Source organism: Haemaphysalis longicornis, unplaced genomic scaffold (assembly GCF_048455015.1).
Source record: "Haemaphysalis longicornis isolate Haplotype H1 unplaced genomic scaffold, Haemaphysalis longicornis Haplotype H1 scaffold_2, whole genome shotgun sequence".
NCBI classification, from domain to species: domain Eukaryota; kingdom Metazoa; phylum Arthropoda; class Arachnida; order Ixodida; family Ixodidae; genus Haemaphysalis; species Haemaphysalis longicornis.
In genome coordinates this window covers 132,810,473-132,833,651 of record NW_027526295.1, presented here as the reverse complement: position 1 = coordinate 132,833,651, position 23,179 = coordinate 132,810,473, and the positions used below count along the sequence as shown (strand labels likewise).

At 51.7% G+C, this 23,179-nt stretch overlaps 1 protein-coding gene across 1 annotated transcript in view; it reads left to right on the top strand.

Moving 5' to 3' along the window:
* The first annotated feature begins 2,480 nt into the window (after nt 1–2,480).
* The window catches only part of LOC144169239 (uncharacterized), a 122,204-nt gene continuing 101,505 nt past the window's right edge, over nt 2,481–23,179 (top strand). Inside the window, exon 1 of the mRNA XM_077698296.1 lies at nt 2,481–2,868. Coding sequence (XP_077554422.1) covers nt 2,631–2,868 — 238 coding nt within the window. The 5' untranslated portion in view covers nt 2,481–2,630. The remainder of the gene's footprint in view (nt 2,869–23,179) is intronic.

The window sequence follows — 23,179 nt, the reverse complement described above, 5'->3', positions numbered from 1 at the left end:
TACTCTCGACTGCAATCTTTCTCCTTTCTCTTCGTTCTATTTTTGCCCACATTTTCCATCCCACATGCCGGATATTAAACTAGGCGCTACCCAGCTTAGCTTGCCTGCCTTTGTTTTACCTCTTTCCTTGCTTTCTTAGTTATGTATTAGTTACGGGGCCGAAAGAAATTTTGCTGTGTGCGTGTGCGCGCACGTGTGTGTGAAACGGCGAGGAATTTCGATTAAAGGCAATTAACTACGTGAGCAATGATGGCGGCTATTGATGCCAGGAATTTCGCCTCTTCACGTAGTCGCCTGACAGTCTGCGTCGTGAGACGGAGCATAAAGGCTTCAGACAGAGGCGGGACAGAATTCCCGTCAGCGCGAAATATATGCGCATTTTAAAACAGCGCCTCCGGCACCGCCGACAGGACGCGCCGCGGGTCTTAGCCGTGCTGTGATTTGGGTTCCCGCAAAAGCGATTTGCACCGTTTGAAATGCTAAGTAAGCGCTGTTCCTCGTTGCTGCGGCAATTTTCTTCTCGTTCCTTTTCCTCACACCGTATTTCTCTCTTCAAGAACTTCACGAAGTCAAAGCCAGTTTCGGTGACGCTTCATCTTTAGTGCTCTTCTGGCGAACTGCGCAGAAACGCTTGCAAGATTCCGTCGTGATTAGGCAGCCTGCGTGAATTTCTACCGCTGCACCGAGCTGCCTTCCGCTCCATTTACAAGGCGCCGCGTTTTTTAAAAGAAATTTTCTTCCAACTCGTACTGCTAGAAAAAGGCCGACTCAGCTCCAGACCTTTCGCATAGGCAACCTGATTGTTTCCTTAAAAAGGGGAGGGCTGATTCCAAATATATTCCTTCCATATTCGGTTCAAAGTATAGTCATTAACTCAACCGTTGCAGTGGCCAGGGAGCGCAGAGAAGCATAAAAAGACGGGCAAAAAAACATTATTTCGAGTTTCTATCTGCGCATACATTAAAGTGCGAGTACTCATGTGGATAGTTCAACAAACGCGGGGTTTTCTAACGACCAACTTATTTGCTACAAAATGACGTTTTCAGAAAAGCCCGGTCGTTCGCCTAGAGTGTCACTCAAATGCCGCGTAGTGGCATGGGCAATAGTCATCTTCTAGAGGTTGCCTTACCTGGTAGAGCAACTAATCGCTCGGAATGTGTGCTAAAATGAAAAAAAAAATATCTATTTAATTAAGAATGAACGCGAGCGGTCATTCCCTGCCTAATGTATGAAACAATCAAGGAATTTACTTAGTGAGTGGTTTCCTTAAGATGCAAGGTCCGGAATTATTACGTTTACGCGAACTAATATTCTCCTTTGATTCTCACTTGTATACGCACATTTGTGCATGATAGGGGCGCAGCCGCCTTGGGGGCTGGGGGGGGGGGGGGGGGGGATAGGGGGGGGAGGGAAAGTTCGTCGTTAGAACACCCCCGAAATTTTCTTTGTGCAGCATTCTGCCTCCTGTCGCCATTTTCTTTTGTCCATGCTATTTGCGCACCACTCTGCTATATTGGAAGCTGAAACTAAAGTAAGTAGAGTGTCGGTTTGTCGACAAAATCGGTTCCGCGTAGTCTTTTGTGCACCCGTTTTTTAGTCTAGATATTAGAGTGAAGGAAACAATTAACCCATCGTCCCCATTAACAGAAAAATGGATATGATATTGTTCAGGCGCCGGTCTCTTGTGCATATCTTTGCTGTCTAAAGTTTAGAAAAAAATATACGGCAGGTACTTCGCAAAAATCCCAGTTACATTTATTTAGTCTCAATACACCCAACATGGCTATCATCTACACTTATAATGACATTGACTACTACGAATTCTTCACCTCTCTATACAAGCTTGCATAAAAATGTGGGGCCATTTACTGCATACAACCGCGATTTTGGTTTAAATAGTGCGCAAGTGATGTATGGTTGCTTTTCCTTGAACTCATGAATTGCGCTGCTGTCCAAGACACGAAACGACGATTGTGGGGTCAGGGTCAGAGAAACTCCTGATAACTGGAAATGAACTCTGGCTATTAAGTGAGGAGAAGCCAATTTCTAAAACACTACTTATTCCTTTGAAAGGCAAGCATGCACACCCAACCAGCTGACAGGTTCCCTTTCGCGATCACGCTACTGCTGGATACACAGTGCGCTACACAGGAACGAAAACATGAAGGAAGCGCACCCATTAGCTTGAAAACGCTATTTATTTAAAAACACAAACTTCGCTGACGAGTCAAACCTATAGAAAAACCGGCTACAGGATCTGTTCATGGCGCGCCGGATAACCCCGCCTTGCCTGCACATGAAAGAACAAGGAAATCCGCGCACAGCCGCTGCGCCCCTTTGCGCTTTCATGGCACCGCCGAAGTGTCGTACAGGGAAAGGCGCACCTACAAACGGCCACGCTTTCGGTTTCGGTTTTGACGTCTCTCCGCAGCGCCGATCAGCGGCGCGGCGCTTCTATCTTTTTGCTACCTCACGACAGGCGGCGCGCGGCGCGTTTGCTCGGGAGCGTCGCTCGTCGGTCGTCTGCAATTTTGGGCGTGATACCGCCTTGCTGTGCGCGAATCCGCGGTTCGAAGCCCCGTTTTCGAAAGTGAGCCGCGTTTCAACGTGTCTCGCAGTGATCCTACGACATGTTTCGTGTCTGGGCTGTGTTTGTGTCGGCCGTGATCGTCGCCGCCAGTGGTACGCTTCCTGCGTACGCTTACAAGAGGGGCTTCGACCCGACTGCGTGCGCTACGCTGTGCCCTGTGCCGGGTTGCCCGGAAAATGCGTCCGCCGGCTCGGAGCTCAAACTTTCCGATCGTGGCTTCCCCCTTACGAACAGCTTCTCCTTGCCGACGAAAATACAGCGCTACACGCCGTTCAGAGGTGAGCGATTCCGGCGCGTCGAACAGCGCTGCCTCGTGTTTGTTGCGCGGCACTGTCGAAATTCGCCGCATCTAACTCTCGTATGGTGTAAGCTCGTTGTGCGTACTGGTCGTGTGTCTACTGCAACAACATTTTTAACAACGATTGGAGAGGTTAATGTTTTGGGACGAAATAAATCGGATGGAGGATTCTCTTGCGCATTTGTCGCGCCCACGTGCGCTCAAAAGAGGATTGGAATCAACAGACGCGCGCCGAACAACTCTGCTATTGCTGTTGGCGAGAGCGTCGGAAATCGTTTTGTAGACTTGTGGAGCCGTCCGACTATCTCGGCACTCTGCGGGGTCAAAGTTTTAAGCGTTATCGAGCTCAATTTCCGCCGTTGTTTACAAGTGCACGCGCGCGGCTGGAGTAAGTAGTAGGTGGGGCGTGAGACGCGTAAGTGAGGGTCGTTGCTTACGGCGTTGCAAGCTGGGAGAGGGAATCCGCCGGAACCGCTGCTCTTCGAGAGGAGGAAGTTCCTGCTGGTTTTTTATGTGCGTGACGCGCATGTGCGTGTTTTACGGGACGTGCTGTGTGTGCGACGCGTCAGCCGCTTCAGGCTCCGGCGGCTGCGAGAAGCGGCGGATTTTTGTGCAGGCGTTCTCGATTTGCCGTGCAATTACAAAAAAGGGAAAAGGGCAGTGGCGGTCACGGTGAAGTGCTTTGCGGTCCAGCTGTTCTCGCACAGAGGCCAGACGGAACGTGCTGCTAGCGTCCGCCGTGTTCGCGCTTTTTCCAACGTTAAAACACAACCTATTGAGGAAGCAAGTAAGATATCTGCTGTCTGAGCTCCTGCATGGCCTATATAACATAGCTTACGGTGATTGGGACTGAGGGGCCCGGTGAATGAACATATGAAAGAAAGCGTGCGGTAAAAGGCAAATTAGAGCCGTTTTCCCGGCGGCGATACTCCTGTGACTGAGGTCGAAATGTTTGAACGCTCGGAGCACACGTGAATCCTTTCACGTTTTACAACTGCGCTTTTAACAAAATATATTTCTACAATACGTGCGATGTGGTGCAGTTCCTTTTCGAGGTGCAGTGAATCCTCGTTGTAACGACATAAATTTTTCTGGAACTTTCGCTGTATTAGAAGTGCTTCGTGTCCAAAATGCAGTGAATAGAGAGCAAATCACAACCGCTTATAATGAAGTATCGCTTATAACAAAGCCAGTCCGACAACTACGTTGAGTAGAGTGTTTTTTGCGTGTTGATTTGGACGCGAGTTATGGCTGTTTTGCGCGCAGCTACTTCCCTCCATCACGGAACTGTTGCGTTCCCGCACGCTGACTCTTTTCTGGTAGCTACTGGCGAAGATGTCGTCCCCCCCGCGTCTCCTCGACCTCCCATTTTCTAACTGTTAAGGTATCCGAGCCCGAACACACTCTGATTTCAAGGTCCATGTTGAGTGTTAATCTGTTTTTATAGCAAAATGAAGAGGTTGTTCTAGTAGATAAATATAAAAGTTAATAATTTCTAATAACTCTTAACGCTCCTCCTATTGTAACCCGCAGGTATTTATGGAAATTTAAAAAAAAATAATTTGAAGTCGGTACTACCGCGCAGATGTGAAAGACATGACACCACGTACCTGGCAGTAAATATTTATTTCATTTGACGCACGCAACTGGGGCAGCAATATCTTTTGTGCTTCATGAACTTGCTTATCCAGCTCCTGCTGGCATTAAACCTAAAGCAGGCGACATTTAAAGCCGATCTTGGTCGCCCGATTGTTACGCACACGCAAATTTCAAGGCTGCTTTTAGCGACAAAAGGTGCGCGTTAGAATCCTGAAAACACGGTGCTTCAACGTTCGGCCGCAGGAATTGGAGGCGGGAAGAATACATTTTTGTTCTTGTTTATTTTTTCAAAGACAGTTCTGTGCCTTGCAAATGTTCTGTTTCTTCGCAACCAACAGGGGAGCGTGCATCACAAAATAGGGCACATTGTGTTTTCCCAGAAGTGTAGCCCTCCTTACCAGCTGAATTTTCACTCAAAGTTTTCCCTAGGGGTAAACGAAAGTCCATCTGCCCTTGCTGGCCACAATTCACCCATCGATCCCCTCGGTTGAACGTAAAATCACAAGCCGAGGGGCGAGCACCCAGTTTGAATATTTCGTGGGCTGCCAGGGTGACTCAGGACTTTGGTTTCATCTACAGGGAGTGAGTGTGTTGCCATAGAAGCTGCGTTGCGCCAACTGTCATCGTTTGAAAGGCAAAAAGTCGCAATATTCAGCGATTCAAAGTCAGCCATTCACCTGCATGTTGCAGCGGGGTATACCTGTTGAAAAGACCTGTAAGCGATCCCTAGTTCTACTAAAGCGGCTCCAGCATGAAGGCTTCACCGTGCAATTCCAGTCGATCCCGTCGCACGTCGGTGTAGCAGGAAACGAACACGCTGACAGCTTAGCCAAGGACGCCTTATCATCTACACGGACGGTGCGATTTCCAACGCATACAGAAACAGACCGTTCGCGAGCACTTTAGGCAGCTGTGGCGACCAGTACATCAACCAGTCGCGAAGAAGGGCCTGAAGAGAGCCGAAGCCTGTCTGCTCCACCGAGTAAGAACAGACTCAGCCCGTACACCAGCTTGGCTACATAAAATCAACATTGTTTCATCCCCTTTGTGCCCCTCGTGCAGTGTGACTGGTGACATTGATCACTTCATTATGAACTGCTGCAAAACCAACCCTGAGCGGACGAACTTTTTTCGTGATCTCCAGAAGTTAGGAGTGCCCCATGCTACATCGGAGGACATTATTTTTCCTAGGGACCACTGGATTGTGCGAAGAGAGGTGTGTCATCTCCTACTCGGATTCTTGCAGTCCACAGGACTAAGTGAGGCGTGGTGACATTGTGTGTCTGTTACTTTAGGACTACGTGAGGTGTGGTGACTTTGAGAGTCTCTGATATTGTATTGGGGTCGATTAGGCGGAGCAATTGCCGGCAGCTATGCAAGGCTAAGTCCGCCTCACTCAGCAATACTTACTTACTACTACGCACTAATCGCCGCAAATGGAGACGCCAGAGAGAAAACTCCGCCGCTCCTGCCGCCTCGTCCCTCCACCCTCACCGCCCTCACCCTCTCAGGCCACCTACATCCGTCAAGCCTATAAAGCCTACGCCGTGCGAACTTATCCAACATCGGTGACTCATTTGCATAGGCCTACCATGCTGCCACGTATGTGGTGGTTACCCCAGCATGCAACACACATAGTGATCCTGTTCTCTTGATACTCATTCGCCCACTACATACTCTGCGAATATCTCCAGCTCAAAGTCCCTTATTACTGGGAGAGGTGGGTGACTCCTGGGTGAGCCTCCCCGTAAAACTACCTGCGTCGTTGTGGCCTCGAATTTTGGAGCACATACCTTTCGTCTCGGAAACAGCCTCCTTCATCGCGGCATGCCAGTGCACACCTTCACGCGTACACCTTGGACCGTACTTTACCGCCATCGCGTAATGGACAAAACTTCGATTCGGACGTGAGTCGTGTGCACGGAGTTACCTTGCTCTCACTTGTTCTCTGAAGATTCCATGTTCTGTTTTTTTAAGTGCAGAGCAGTTAGGGGCTCGCCTTGTCGTCGTAGCTCGCAGTAACGGTCGATCTCAAACGACTGCCCAAATCAGGTGGTGCCGCGATATAACGGACCCAAGTAGAGCCCAGCGCTCCGTGGTAGGGCGTCTCGCAGAGGTTTTGCAAACCAAGCGGTTTAAATAGTCATAACCGTTCGAAACTCGTGAAACGCTGGCGCTTGTCATACGCTGGCGCCCCGTTGTTTAGCTAAAAAAAAAAAACTGCAACTGCAGGTACATTTGACACAAAATATATGTAACGACCGGCAGCGCCCGCGTTTTTTAGTTCGGAACGCTCGTTGGATACTTGAAGCCATAAATGCAGCGTGGACTTCAGCCGCGATTCCTGATTCCTGGCGTCACGCGGAAATCGTTGCTATCCCGAAGCCCGGCAAAACACCAGACCGGATTTCTCACCTTCGGCCAATAGCTCTGACATCAACGATTTGTAAGCTGATTGAGCGCATGCTAGCTACACGTCTTACTTGGTGGCTTGAGCGATATTCCTGGTACCATCCCGCCCAAATTGGATTCCGGCCCCAGTTGGGCGTCGAAGACGGACTGCAGCACTTTTCTGATATGATCCTGATCGGAGGATGCTCTCGCCGGATTCGAACCGTCCTTGCAATGGATATTAAAAAGGCCTACGACAATGTCAGCCGCGAAGCCATTGTTCGGATCCTAGAGTGGATTAAACTGCCCAGCCGTGTCTGCACATTTGTGAACGCCTTTCTTCGGGACCGAACCTTCACCCTTCGCTTGGCCGGGAAGGCTACAGGACACTTCACATCGCACCGTGGTGTTCCACAGGGCTCTGTGTTGGCGCCGGTACTGTTCAATATCGCCTTGCTTCCCCTGGCTTGGCGCTTGGCGGGCATACCTGAGGCGTATTACATCATGTATGCTGATGACATTACTGTGTGGTCCGTGCATGCTGACATCTCTGTCCAAGAAAACGCGCTACAAACGGCGTTAAACATGACTGATTCCTGGTGTGCTCAAGTAGGACTTGAACTATCGGAAGAAAAAACGTCATACATGTCAGTGACTAACAAACATGGGCGACGCCGACTTGAGAAACGGCCTGTCCGGTTGTTTATTCATCAACAACCTCTACAGGAGGTCCCAGCTATTCGTGTGCTTGGCCTTGATGTTGCCTCGTCTGGGTCCGCGGCTCCATGGGTGAAGAGTGCGAAGGATCGTGCCGCACGGACAATACACTTGATACGTCGAATGGCGACGAAGGCTGGTGGGTCGCGCACCAGCGTTGCTCGCCTCCTTGTGCGGTCAGTGTTGCAACCCAGAATCGTGTACCAGGCTCAATTCCACCATCTCACAATGAGAGACTGGGATCGCCTCGAAGCCATCAACCGGGATGCCATGCGGGCCATTACTGGACTACCCCGAATGACCCCGATACCAACTCTGCAGGGGGAGGCCCAACTCAATACGATTGATGAGCTGGTGCACCAACGCCGCTCTGCCCGGGTCTGTAAAATCTCGATGACCGGTGCCGCCGCTGCGCTAGCCCGGTACATGGGGTACGTTGTACCAAGTACCACTGTGAAAGGTTCAGACTCCTCCGTGGAAGCGAGTACAGTTAACAGACAACAAACCAATCGGTCGCCTCCGTCACCCGGTACCTCGCCAGGCCACGGCCCAAGTCTCTCGCCTACATAGCCCAGACGCGGAGACGGCAATTGCATATGTAGACGCCAGCGTCAAAAACGGCATGGTGCACACTGCACTCATCTGCCCCCAGCTACCAGAGGTGGACCAATGTTGCTCTTATGAGGCTAACCCAAAGCCACCAGCGTATCTTGCTGAACTAGCAGCAATACACGATGGGATGGCCGCAATACTGCCTATTGTCCAGGCAGGGCCATACTGTCGACTAATAATACGCACAGACTCTACGCAAGCCATCCACGACATCCGCCGCGTAACACAAGCTACAGCGTTCGCAGATGCCATTCACCACTTAGCACGAAGCACTTCACTGCAGATCCGCATAGAATGGGTACCCCGTTCAGCTGTACCCGGCAGTAGGGAGGCAGACACGGCTAGTCGCCCGCATACCTTGATGCGACCACTACCACTTTTTCCCGAAGATCCAAGTGGAAACCTGGCACAACAGAAGGAAATTCTCCGGCGCACCACGCGAGCCCTCATACCTCCGTGGGGTTCAAACCTCCCTGGTGACTTAACTCGCCGAGAGGAGGTTGCGCTGCGGAGAATACGCGTTGGGATGGCCCTTACGCCGTCTGTGACTGCCTCTTGGCCATCGCAGTACCGCGGCCCATACGACTCTACCTGCCCATTCTGCGACTCCGCCGTACAGAATGTGAATGTGCAGCATCTGCTGTGGACCTGCCCCGGACTGCATCAGATGCGATTACGGCACCTTCGTGCAACCGGCCTCCACCCTTGCCGCCCTCCAGACCTGCAGCGCTGGGTTCATGGACCATTTCATAGGCACCTTCTAGACTTTATACGAGAAGCAAACTTGTTCGTGTACCTGTGAATCGTGCACCGTTATGCCGCAGGGCAAACTTCCGAATAAAAAAAATTAAAAAAAAAGATTGGTTTTTGGGATAGTAAGCGAAAAAAAAAAAAAAAAAGTGGCAGTGCAACGCCGGCACGTGCGGGAGGAAAAGCAAGCACAAAAAGAACAGAACTCCCGCTGGCGCCGTTTCAGGCAGGGGGCGCGCGAGCACTACGAAGGCGGGAAATTTGAATTGCTTTGGGTGGTAGCAGTGAGGGGATAACGGCGCTACAGCCCATTATGGGGAATCACTTTCGTAGCGCTTCCGTCAGCTTTCACGTTGAGTGGAACGGCTTTAATTTTTCGTTGATCTCAGAGCTTGGCTGCCGGGTACTCCGAAACGTTAGCTCCTCTCCTTCATACTAACCATAAATGAAGACGTAGCCGTTCATTCCTTCAATAAACTTTACTCGCCATCTCTAAATTATTTTCGTTTCTTTCTCGATCACCTCCCTCATCTTGTTCGTTATATCCTGCTTCTTGTAATTACAAGGTTTACTTTATAGGAAAGCCAAACACAGTAATGAAATTATTAGTCAGGAGTAAAATGACCGTTCGTCGAATCGCGCTGCCTTTTCATTTAGCTTCTCAGTTTCCCGTGGGTTCGCTGCGTAAACTTCTCTTAATTTAATCGACTTCCCCACGACCCAAAGTATACAGATTTCCCCTCTGTTCAGCTAAGCCTTACGGACACTACATTTAACTAGGTCCATTAGTCCGTTCATCGACAGCTCTTAGTCGACCACACGCAGTTAATATCATTGTTAAAGGGAGTATTGGCAGCACGCCAGGCGCGTTCCCGCTCTCACCAGCTTGTTTGTCTTTCTTTCCTTCTCCCTCTCTCTTTCTTTCTTCCTTTTCTTCTCTCTTTCTTTCTTTCTTTCTTCCTTTCTTTCCTTCTTTCATTCTTTCTTTCTTATTTTACGCCACGTTTATCTTTCAGGGTCGACTTTTTTGGTCGACCTATGCTTATACTCCCCGGTTGTGGGAGTAATTCGCCGACAGTCTGATAATTTGTTGCATAGGCTACTAATGTGAAGCGGACGTTTTCTTGCTCGCATCTTATAAATACATTTTTAACACGCCAAGGCGACGCACTGGGACACCCAATACGTCAGAGAGCGAAGATTCGTATAGGCCGCCTGGAAGAGGAGGCACACAAAAATGTGTTGCTGTTTTTTTTTTCGTTTCCATTTCGCCTTGTAAAGATATCCTATCCCCTGTCCTTGTCTGTATTATTCATCTACATAACATTTCCGGCTACCGTAAAACACACTGCTGTACTGGCATGCTGTACTTACCCGCATCGAACTCTGGGCAATCCCTTTCCGAGCTCGTGCGCCAGTAACTAAGCAGAAGAAAAACGCGGCCCTGTCGCGTGCTGTCACGCATTCCGCGTTAAACGCCCACTGCGCTTGAGCTGCGCACTTGGATCCGTCTCCCACCACCGATTCCGAGCCGTACACCGCCGGCCACCCCGGCGGCGCGCCTATAGCCGACATTCCATACTGCGCTTGCGAGTTTTCGGCATGGTAACGGCAGTTGGAGAGCGCGAAGTCGACGGCCGCGGCGACATCGTCAGCGGTGACACGGCCACAGTGCTGCACACGACTGCGCCGGCGGCCCCAACGGTCGCACTTGTCTGCAGCAGCAACAGTGGTCGAGCCTACCAGGCCTGCGGGCCTGCGACAACGTAGAAGGCAAGCGCTTCTACCAGGCCCGTGCTCGGGCCACGGTGGCAAAATGGCTTGCCTGGTGCTCGCACGTCCGTCGCCCACCGCATCGACCAGGGGATCTAAGCACAACCGGTGCCCCAAATTCGGGACGTTTGCCCGCCGCGGATTCGCCTTCGTTTGGACCGTGACCACAGTCACGAGCGATTCCCCGCCGAGCGGTCTGGGCGCACGGCACTTGGGCTGCGAATGCACTTGGTTCCGTCGCCCACGACCGATTCGGATCCCTACAACACCGGCCACCCCGGTGGTCGTCAGCTGGCGAATTATCGAGACCGGTGACGGCCAGCTGGACAGAGCGACATCGATGGTCCTGGCGACAGTCTGATCGAAGACCCGCCCGCCAGTGCTGCACACGACTGCTCCAGCGACCCCAACGGTCGCACTAGCCCGCAGCAGCAACAGGGCGCCAGCCTGCCAGCTTCCCAGCCTGCGGCGGCGTAAGCGCTTCTACCAGGCCCGTGCTCCGGCCGCGGCAGCCGAACGGCTCGGCCCGGGGATCACGCGTCAGCCGCACACCGCGTCGACTGGGGAATCCCAGCGCACCTGCTGTACCCCGTTCGGTGCGCCTTTACCTGCCCCGGATTCGCACCAGGCCTTCGTTTCGACCGCGTACCCAGCGTTCGCAGCGCATTCGCAGCAGGCCTTCGTTTGGACAGTGGACCCGGCGTTCGCAACGGATTCCCAACAGGCCTTCGTTTAAATGGTACACCCGGCGTTCGCAGCGGATTCACAGCAGGCCTTCGTTTGGACCGTGGACCGTCAACCCGGCGCAGTGCGCGGTGAACATCGCTGCCCATGGCCATGACCTGGATGTACGCCTTTCGAGCACTGAGTCTCGGCGTGGTTCAAGCGCAAGTTGTGTTCCCATCTTCTACCCTATCCCCCTTTCGGTCTTCTTCCTGGGCCTTTCCTGCATCCCTTACTCGTTGTTCTCTAACCCCTGGTCCACCTATAGTCTGCAATGCTGCGCTCCCACCGCTGCTTGAATACAACGGAGAACGTCGAGCAGCGCTAACAAACGCGCCGTGTCAGTAGTGCCGCGACAACCACGGCTGGACAGGAGGGCTCGTCTGCCTTCATTAGTGTGTGTTGTCTTCACTGCGAGTATGTTGGGTCCCGATAACTGTAGAGATTGGGGACTGTTTATAGTTGAATAAAAGGGATAATGATGAGTTTCCGCAATGGCGGCATAAAAGTGGCCTCGTGTCACCTACATAGCTTTCCGCATTTCACATCCTTATTCCCAGCAGTCTAGTCGTAAGAGCAGACGCAGGCGCTATTTGGACGGCACGCACCACGACGCGAAGGTATCAACAATTTGCGGTGCCTTTACAGCGGTTTCATTGCTCGAAATTTGGTACGGGGAGACGGGGTTAAATGTAGCTCAACCCACCAAAATACAAAGGTGCCTTTATAGCAGCGATCCATTTGTTTAAATAATTTGCTTCGGGGAAACGGCGCGAATGTGGCACAGCATATTAACAAAATGCAGAAACGGAGGGATTGCCTTGTCGAGTTTCATGCCATCTTCACTCGCAGGAATGTTATCCGCATTCCTGCCAGTGAAGATTGGATGCAGCAATAAAGGGAGCCAATACATTGTCAAAAGAAGCAAGAACCATTACAGTCACGGTACGAGATTACGCTAGTAGTTCTTGGAGAGGATATTATTGGAGAGGGTGGGGAGGTTAGTGTAGCAAAGAATGAATTAAGCAATTTATTTATTAGGGAGACGTCGAATATATTTCGTGTGGAAGAAGGGGAAGAAGGAGAGGGAGAATAAACCAGTGGGCGGATGGGGTTTAATCGATACGCGTGTCCGCCACGCATGCGTACCACTTGATTTAGGTCATTTCCCCTAGACCGGAGCGAACAGCAAATTTCACGCTGCCATTAAGGTTGCTTTCACATCACTCCTATAGGCGTTGTTCATTCTTGAACAGACGCGACGTGAGAAGATAAATATCTACGGCGTTCCTCGGAAAGGCCGGCACAAACCCAGAGCAGAGAGAGAGAGAGAGAGAGAGAGAGAGGGAGGGATTTTATTGAAATGAAAAAACACAGAAAGGTCGGCCTGATGGTAGTATATCTGGCAAGCTATTCTGTGTGTGCGAAAGGAAAGGAGAGGAAAGAGCGTGGGTAGAGGACGAGAGAGATGAAGATGGCAGAGAAATCAATAAATGGCTATGTACAGAAGATGCCTATACTTATACTGTGCATGTGTTAATGTTCAGCCGGACGGGCCTCAAATACAATATCGCTGAGAGGCCGCTGCTTGCTCAGAAATGTCAGCACAGCTTTAAATTCCTTGTTGGAACGCTCCGTGTGTGGCCAAGGTCCTAGCAGTACTTCCTCTGGCACCACACGACAGTCCCACTATACGCCACCTCCTCTGGGTCTCACAATTAGCGAGACCCAGATCAGGTGGCGTATAGTGGGTCGGTCGGCACTGCAAAGGGGGCACGGAAAGGTGAGGGGGAGGGGGGGGAGGGGGGGGGAGACAGGCGTGAGGCGGTAACCAAAGAGAAGAAAACGTGGCTTGTCTCGTGCTTCCACTCATTCCGTGATCCTCGCGAATTCCGTGATCCTCGCGGTGATTTACCCAGGCCCAATCCCCCCCTTATGGGTACGTTCAAAAAACTTTGAGCGCAACATAATCATCAGCATTCCGTGTCGAACGCAGTGAGGCAAGGGCGCTTGAACACTGCAGTAGGTTCCGTCGCGCTACGGGATTCCGAGCCGTATAACGTCGGCCACCCCGGCGGCACGAGCTCGTCTAGTTATATTAGTTATATGTAGTTATATGTTATATTAGTTATATGTAGTTATATTACGGGCAGTTTCATGGGCTATGCATACAGCCTTTTTTTCTTTCTACATCAGCTCTTTCGATCTAGCTGCTAAACATAAATCTGCTGATTTTAGTTTGTTTTGGAAAAAACCAATCCCTGGGTATTTTTACGACAAGGATGATAGTGACTTCAGTGGCGTACTTATGTTTTGCCCCCAGCGCCCAAGACTTTTTTCGGGTCAAACAATATTAGCATGTACGAACCCTCACATCGGTGCTAGTAATTAAGGAAATTGTTTGCCCGTACGTGTATGCAACCCTTGCGAGAAAACTCTGTTATGGCAGGAGTTCTTTGTGACGTCTACCGTAAAACACTGCTGTTCATGCATGCTGTACTTACCCGCATCGAGCACTGGGCAATCCCTTACCGCGCCCCTTCACCAGTAGCCAAATAGAAGAAAAAAAGGCTTAATTGTCTCGTGATGCCACGCATTCCCCGTCGAAAGCTGTGAGCCCACGGCTCTTGTGCTGTGCATGCACTTGGTTCCGTCACCCACGACAGATTCCGATCCGTACAACGCCGGCCACCCCGGCGATCGTCAGCTGGCGCATTATCGACACTGGTGACGCCCAGCTGGACAGAGCGACATCGATGGTCCTGGCGACAGGCAATCGAAGACACGCCCGCCAGTGCTGCACACGACTGCTCCAGCGACCCCAACGGTCGCACTTGCCCGCAGCAACAACAGCGCGCCAGCCTGCCAGCTTCCTAGCCTGCGGCGGCGTAAGCGCTTCTACCAGGCCCGTGCTCGGGCCGCGGCAGCCAAACGGCTGGGCCCCGGGATCACGCGTCAGCCGCACACCGCGTCGACTGGGGAATCTGAGCGCGCCTGTCGTACCCCATTCGGGGCAGCATTCGCCTGGTGCGGATTCGCAGCAGGCCTTCCGTTGGACCGCGGACCCAAAGTTCTCAGAGAATTCGCAGCAGGCCTTCGTTTCGACCGCGGACCCAGCGTCCGCAGCGAATTCGCAGCAGGCCTTCGTTTGGACATGGGACATGGATATTGTGAGGCAAATTAAAAATTTTATTAAATGCCTCCGCCTGTGCCACTAGGTATAACAGGCTCCTGTGGACCCGGAGTTCCCAGCGGATTCACAGCAGGTGTTCGTTTGGACCGTGGACCGTCAACCCTACGCAGTTCGCGGGGAACGTCGCTGTCCTGGCCATGGCCTGGACGGATACCCTTAAAGTACAGAGTCAGGGGGTCGCTCAAGCAAAAGTGGTGTCGCCTTCTATTCTTTCGCCCCTTCGGTCATCTTTCTGGACCTTGTCTGCACTCCTCACGCGTTTTTCGCTGATCCTTGGCCAACTAGTCTGCAATGCTGCGTTTTCAGGGCTGCTTCCACAGAAGAGTGAATATCGAGGAGGAATAACCACCGCGCCGTGGCAGTGGTCCCCTGGCTCTCACAGCTGGACATTAGTGGCCCGCCCTAGTTCGTGTGTTATCTGCTGTGCTGGCTTTCACAAAACTATAAATATGGGGCACTGTTTGTGGTTGAATAACAAGTCAAAATATCGATTTCCAGGAAGGCAAAATAAAGGCTGTCCTGTTTCACCTGCACAGCTTTCCGCATTTAATGGCCTCTTTCTTCTCTCTTGCTCTCTTTTGATTTTCTCTCTCTTCTCTTCTCTTCTCTCTCTCTGTCTTCTCTCTCTCTCTTTTTTCCCTCCTCCTCTGCCTTCTCTCTTTCATCTCTCTCCATCCTCTCTCCCCACGAACAGAAAGGGGTCTCAGAGAAGCTATGTCAGGAAACTTTCGCCTTGCGAAAATCAACTTTGCGTATGAATGTACGTCTTCTCCGCAGAAACGGGTAGTAAACGACAAGGCGGAAGTCTGGGCCACTGGCCGCAGCACAGTGCATTCAGCCGGTGTTCCTGACCGTTCCACCGTTGCGCCCACCGGGCAAGCGGGAAATGCAATACGATCGCGTTATCGTCGATGGAATCCACGTCGCTCGTGTGTGCGTCATCTTCCGCCTCTGCGTTGTTTAGCGTTATCGTACACGGGGGCAAGCCGGCGCCGCAATAAGGCACGCCGTCGCGGAAATCGGGACGGGGCGTCATTCGCGATGCGGCGCCGATGGCGTGAGAAAATGCAGCGCACAAAACATGATTCACGCGCTCAGACGTTCGTAGTGTCTGCTCCGGAAATGCGCGGTGGTCGCGATGTTAATGAAACGGGTGTTAGATACGAGTGCTAGTTGGCCTTTCTCATTTGCTCCGCCACCTTCTTTCTTCAATCTATCCTTTGTACTTTCTCCTCAAACTCTTTTTATTTATTCCATTACCCGCACGGCGATGTATAATGGCATGTCCACATTGAGCATAAATGTATCCGTTCTGCAATTTCAGTCGTCTTTCAGACGCCTACACGAAGAGAAGTCCACGTAGAACTCGATTGTACTCTTTCTGCATGGCTGTTGTGGTGCACGTGGATTGAGTACCTGTAATTGTACCACGTAGTGCGAAAGTACCGATAGCATTGGAAAGCGGATTGAAGGGAACAAGAGAATAATGACCGCAATCCACGGGACAAATCGTTTTCGGTTCAATTCCATCGGGACTGCCACGCGCCATGAGCTCAAGGGAGAAAAAAGTCAGGCCGTTCCAAGTTTACTTCTATAAAGATCGTGCGTGACACATGCTTCGGTATGGATTGTTCAGAGAAGCTCCATTTCCTGTCGACTTGTGTACACATTCGACGGGGCTTTGTGCACGCGATTGCGTGCGACAGCGAAACGCATGTGGATTTCCTCCGACGCTATTGCCTGGAGGTCAGCTCGTGTTAGCACGCACTCTAAAAGAGGGAGAAGAAAAAAAATATCCGCTTTCCTATGTTCGCCGGCGATTTGCCCCGTTGATTATGATGGCTATAGAGGCTTCCGAATTATATATATAGCGTTTCTTTCATAATGCTATCTCGCGTGAGTCAGTAATTTAGCTGTTAGCGTTTGGCACTTTTCCAACTAAATGTCATGATTACCCGCTGCAGCTACGCGTGGCTGTGACGTTCTGTAACTGCCTTTTCAATGCTTTCGCCAATACTCTTATCGAACTTCGCTAGTATCCGCCAGACATCAGTTAATGCTGCCATCAGTGATTCGGGGAAGTCAGCAATCTCGCTAGTATGGATTAGGTAGCAGGCGCGTAGCCAGTATTTTTTTTGGGGGGGGGGGAGATACGGGTAGTTACCATTGCTATAATTGCCATCATCATCATTAGTTTTTTTTAACGATGGCGAAGTGCGAGGGCCCCTAGCCCATAAACTTACAACAGCCCCATGTGTTACACACAAAATCATGAACTTATTTATTTGTTGCTACGTCGCCTCTGCAGCAGCAAGGAGGAATGGGCAATTCGGAAAATGTTTGCTCTACAGCGCGGAACTCACTGATACAGAAGCGGGCAACACTGAGTTCCGGTCTAGCTTTGTTCCTCGCGCCAAGCGTGTTCGAGCGGTAGCGGCAATATTGACCTGTACGGGAGCAGCCAGATCGTCCTGCTTCCACACCAATCTTCCAACTTCAAGACCAAGAAGGATCCGTCAACGCCAGACAACCTGCGGTGCCGCTCAGTTCGTGCTGCCACTGCGGCCTGGCAATCCGCGCCAAGCCACAGCTCATCTCTTTGGGGGTTTTCGGGCCTAAGCTGCACCCGGAGAACGTCACACCAGCACATACGGTCATATGAGACCTGAACCTGACCAGTGACAAATTCGCAGGATTCATTTAGGGCATTCCTGGGAGAGAATTCTGAGCTGTGTCCGTTTTATGTCCTCTTTAAAGCGTCCACTTTAAGCGAGCCCTGATTGGTCAAGGGCAAGGGACACAGGTGGCACGCTAGGCAAGACAGGCTGGGCATTGGTTTCTGTGCAGGGACGCTGGTCAAAAGCCTTGCTGCCGCTAATGCGTGACGTTTTGAGACAGAGGCAAAATGGAAATTTGTGTACCGCACTCAATTCGAAATTCCTCCACTGGAGTTGCTCCTCCCTACCACGGGTCTCATTAAAGCGGCTTCAGGTGCTTTCCTTCCCTCTTTCGCCTTCCTTATTTTATGCCCGTGCGGCTTCAATAATAAACATTTATCATAGTCAGCATTCGGAATCGACGATTTCAGAACGGGCACTATAGAATATCGTCCTTAAACACATATTGGTCACCTTTCTGTACACCAGCTGGTGTCTAAAATTGGTGTCCCCGTCTGTAGGTTTTTTTAGTCTAAAAAAACGTTAGAACTCAATGCAACTGCATACTTGAGCCCGTTTTACGTACTCGTTAGGATGCAAGGGTGTTTTGACGAACTTGCGCCATTTGTCGCGTGGCGCCCGTTCCTATGCAAACCATACAGGCTCCTTCCACTTTCATAACACCTTACGTTCAACGCAGCCTTAAAGGGAGCCATTAAGGGAAAACACAAGTTAGTGTTATTTGAAAGATTTCGTGTTTTATAGTGCCCCAGCGCTTGTGCGAATGCACATGGTTCTTTATTCACCGAGAAATTAATTAATTTAAGTTAAAATTTTGATTTTCCCACTAAATTGTACCTTTTCGTGTCTGCAATGACATCACATGGCCTTTTTTACCCCGTTAGTGAACCTAGATGGCGCCACCACACCGCGGAAAGCCGTTTTCTGCCTTTGGTTTGTTTGTGAACGTATTGGTACTGGCTTGTTTTGTTCATGGAGACAATCGTTTCGTGAAACATGGTGCTCGCTCGACAAATAGGGTCACGTAAGACATCGTCGCTTGCATCAATCGGCCAGTGTCGTCTGAAACCATAGAGTTTCATACTAATATACACTAGAGGGAAATCTGGCGCCACCGTCTAGGGGAGCCGCGCTTCGGCGAGCGTGCCGTCATGTACCGGGCAGGCACGTTCCACTTGTCCTTGGCATGGCTCACAAACAGGCTGAAAAGTTGCCTCTGGCTGCAAAAATGCAACAATATTACGGCAGAAGATTACTCAAATTTGATTTATCATTATAAAATTAAACCTCCAGAAAGATGTATTTGCCAGGGATTATTTAGAAGGTTCATGCAAGCTGAATAAAAAAAAACAATGTTACCAATTTTGTTGATTTGGCTTGAAGACGGAAAAGAAGCCATGTGACTAACCAAGCCAAGGAGGCGAGGAACGTCGCTAGCTGCAATGGCGCCGCCCGCGGCGGCACGCGAATGCAGCGCCAGATTTCCCTCTAGTATATATTAGTATGAAACTCTATGTCTGAAACAACCCCAAAGCCCCGAAGTCCTGTGCAGCTAAACCAAGCATAGTGCGCGCAGTACCAACAGTAGTATACGCATCGGTACTAATATGTTTACGTGCGCTTTCGTAACTTTCACTGTTTTTCCCATTATTCTTAGGGGTTTAAAAAGAATGTGCCGTAAATTTAGGCGCAAATAGCTCGTTCGGCAAGCTTATAAGCTCTGCCTAATTTGCGTTTGCTTTTGTCGCCCTCCGCCAATCGCAGAGCTGTCTGGTATGACATCATATGTTCTGTGGCGGGAAATGAGCTAGTGGGTCGCATGGCCATTCCCTTTTTTCCTAATTATGTAGGTTATTTGAGAGAAGTTTAGGTTAAAAGTGGGGCCAGTATGATTCAAACGAGGCAATCTTTTGAATGAACCAAAATTGTGTTTTCTCTTCATGCTTCCTTTAAACCTAATATGTGAACTGAACAGGAAGCCTTCCTTTAAAAACTCTGCTGCGCGCATTCAGATCAGCACGCGGTGTTATTTGGCAGTATAGGTGCGTCGAAATAATGACGGCCATCGTGGTCAACACACAAATGTGTATAATAGCAACTTCTAAAGCGCGGACGCTGACTTTTTAAGTGAATATTTGGTACATAAATTGCAACTGCTCGGGGAGCAAATAATAAAGAGGAAGAAGCAGGTGTGGCGATATCACGGGACGCCCGGTTCAAGTCTTCTACTCGTCTTATTTCGCAGCAATATTAGCCTTCGTAGTTGCGCAGTAGTTATCTCTAAACTACTTTAGGCCAAGGAGGGCGAGGGCGGGTTGTGCTCAATCTGTCCTATACAGACACAGTTCGTTGACCTCTCTACAAGACGCATAGCAACTGTCGCCATGTTATATTCGTTTCATTGCTGGCGAATACCTATCTTTAGCACCCTGTAATCAAAAACGCATTCCGGGCTGCCGAGGGCGCAAGTACGGCCCTCAAACATAGCCGTGCAGGGAGCAAATATCTTCACAAACTGGCCAAAGTTTGCCGACAGTGCTTGTAGGGGATCCTGTCCATGTCACGTACTTTATAATCAAGTCCCACGTGTAATGAAGCCTCGGAAAAGCTCGTCATTGCTGCAACACACTTTCGCCGTCGTTAAAGCTCCATCAGGCGCTCGTTTTTCGGTCCTCAACGCGCGTTGCTCTCGAACGTAAACCCGAGCAGTATACCGTCGGCAATGACGGCGCCGAAAGCGTTTCCGTGCTGTACCGCGGAAGCCTGCAGTAATATCCTTCCTGCTGGCGCCACAGCCATTCAAGCTCTGTACGCGAGCTGACGTCTGTGTGTGTGCTTGTGTCATCAGGGGGTTCATTTGGCCAGGATGGTCGGCGGCTGACGGGCTTACGATACGCATCCCGATGATAACTGGACTGAGCGTCGCCTGTCCATCTGTAGAGAGTTAGTCCCTGCTGGGACCTGTTCCTCGGCCTACCATCGCGTTTTTCGCTTTCGCCGCACACCGCTGAGTTGCGCCTCGCTCGCTTCTTACCGCTCCGCCTCCGTGCTCTCTCTCTCTCTGTCGTGAACTAATTGAATGACGGTCGGTGCACCGCCGCTGGCGCTGCCCTCCCGTCGGTGGCTGTGGTCGCCCTAATGACAAATGACCGTGGTTGGGGGAGCGTCAGCTCATCGACTTACCGAAGCGGGTTTAAAGCGAACTCAACGGTACCGCGCCCTCTTTTCGGCCGATTAGCGACGTCCTTTCGATTTGCCACTGCAGTCCTTTTTGTGGTGGAATCTGTTGTGGCTGCTATAGGGACAGGCTGTACAGGTTTTTGTTTTTTCCTCTGATGCCTCGGCGGCCGCACTCCAGGGGAACGGCCTCGTGCAGCCAGGTGCGCCACGTCGAGGGTTTGCACAATGATTGTTGGAATTCCTGGTCACAACCTGCAGTCTGAAGCGTCGCCGTGCACTTCAGCAGTGATGGTTAGGGTAAAACTGAGTGGCACAACACCTTCAAAGCGGCGGTACTCCCCGTCGAAATAGTTTGGAAGTTCTCCAGGTTGTACAGGCAGGCGTTAATTAACCGAAAGCTGAAGATCCTTGCAGTTCGGCTTTTGGACGAACCGCCAAGCGACGGCCCCAGATTCCGCGCGTGATTTGAATTCATAATCACTCGAATATAGGGTGGAAAAGAGAGAGAGAGAAAGACTTTATTGCACGATCCTGCGTGGGGATGGGGAATCAGGAGACCCTGTGAAGTAGGCGGTGTCCTCTTCCCATTCCTGCCTTGGTTAAGGCCTCGAGGGGTATTGGGCCAGTGGCCCGGCTCGAGCTACTAAGCTTCCTCCAGCCACGCAGCCTCTCCCCCGTACCCTTGGATGAGCACGGTAGTGAGTCGCGCCGGCGTCAGAGTGCTCCGTTCGCTCTTGCCGAGCCAGGGCTTCCTCGAGCCGCTGGATGGCTTGCCTCTGCTGCGCGCAGTTCGGCGATGTGATCATTGTCACTACATCTGGTGGGATGTCGGTCGGGGTAGTGTTCGCACTCGTAGTGTTCTCACACGTATCACTCGCGCACTCCGCGTTTGCGCACGCGTCAGCGGTGTCCGCGTTTGGGGTGTCACAGTACTGGGGATCGCGCACTGCACCGGTATTCACTCGTCCGCCACCCTGTTCGTCTCGGTGGTGGTGGTGGGCTTGCAGGATGTGGGACAGGGTAGCGGGTTCACTCGCGCACTCACTACACATGTAGTCTTTGAAGCGTCCTGGGCACACGTAGCGCACCAGAGCCGGTGTAATCACAGTTCTTGTTTGTAGTTGTCGGAGTAACACCTGCTCGTGCCGGTTGAGTCCGGGATGAGGTGGGGGTTGTGTCCTTCTTTGCTCTTTGTAGTACCGGAGTATTTCCCCGTACTCCAGTAGTGGTTCGTAGTCTTCTTCCTCTTCGTTCTCCTCGTTGTCGTTTCCTTGCTCCTCGTCGCCTTCACCGTCATACCCTGCGGCCCGCGCCGTGTTCGAGAGGCGGGGGGGCGCCGCGCGGTGTGTAAGCTCGCGCGCGACGGCGTCCGCCCTCTCGTTCCGGTTGGCCACTCCGCCGGGTATGAGGCCGACGTGGGCAGGAAACCACCTGAGGTGTGTAGTGTTGGTCTTCGGGTCGGGTAGTGGTCGAAGGAGGCGGTGGGCCGGAGGACCCACGCTGCCTTTGCTGTAGTTGACTATAGCTGACTTGGAGTCGCTTAATATGGTGGTGATTGTTGGAGCACTCCTCAGGGCTAGCGCGATCGCCGCCTCTTCCGCTTGTGTAGCGTTGTCCGCTGCGAAGCTCGCCGCGCTCATGGTGGTACCGTCCGTGGCTCGAATGACGGTCGCAACGTAGGTTCGGGGTCGGCGCGGGTAGCGGGCCGCGTCGACGTACACCGCAGTGTTGTCGGTGCTGTATGTATCTGCCAGCGTCCTAGCTCTCGCCGTTCGCCTTTCCCTGTTCCTCTCTGGATGCGTGTTACGAGGTAAGGGTGTGACGACTATCTGTTCGCACAGCGATCGTGGTAGTCGTTCGCGTGGTCTGGCGGCGTCAGCCCCGCCTTCCACATCCTGCCTTTCCCGCGGAGCTGTTGTGGCGGCGCGGTTCGTGCTGTGGTAGTGTCCGGTCCTGTGTAGTATCTCTCTTCCGGTCGGCGTTTCCCGGAGGCGTGCGATTTGTGCAGTTCTCTGCGCTTCGCATATTTCGTCCAGGGTATTGTGGACTCCCAGGGCTTCGAGCGCCCTGTTGCTGGTGCACTGTAGTAGTCCGAGGGCGACTTTGTAGGCTTTGCGTATAGCAGCATTGATCTTGTCTCGCTCCTGCGCCAACCACGTGTGGAAGGGGCCGGTATAGGAGATCTGACCAACGACGAACGATTGTAGTAAGCGGAGAAGGTTGGCTTCGCGCATGCCTTCGTTTCTTGTGGATATTCGGCGCACCAGTCGAGCGGCGTTGTCTATGCTAGTCAATAGCCTGCTCAGGGCCGTACGGTTGGTGCTTCGTCCTTCGTCAATGTGGTACCCGAGAACTCTTATGCTCTGGACGTGTGGTATTCGTGTGCCGTCGTGCGCGTGGAGGGCGATGTGGGAAGCGTCCTCGGCGGCTTTCTTTCTTCGTGGGCCGGGCGGTGTGAGTATTAGAAGCTCAGACTTTTGCGGCGAGCACCGGAGCCCGGTGTCTGCGAGTCCGGCCTCGACCTCGTCTATCGCCCGTTGTAGTGACTCTTCTATGTGTCCGTTGGTGCCCCCAGCCATCCAGATGGTGATGTCGTCCGCATAAATTGTATGTCGGACTTCTGGGATTCGTTGTAGGCGTTCTGCCACTGGTATGAGGACCAGATTGAAGAGGAG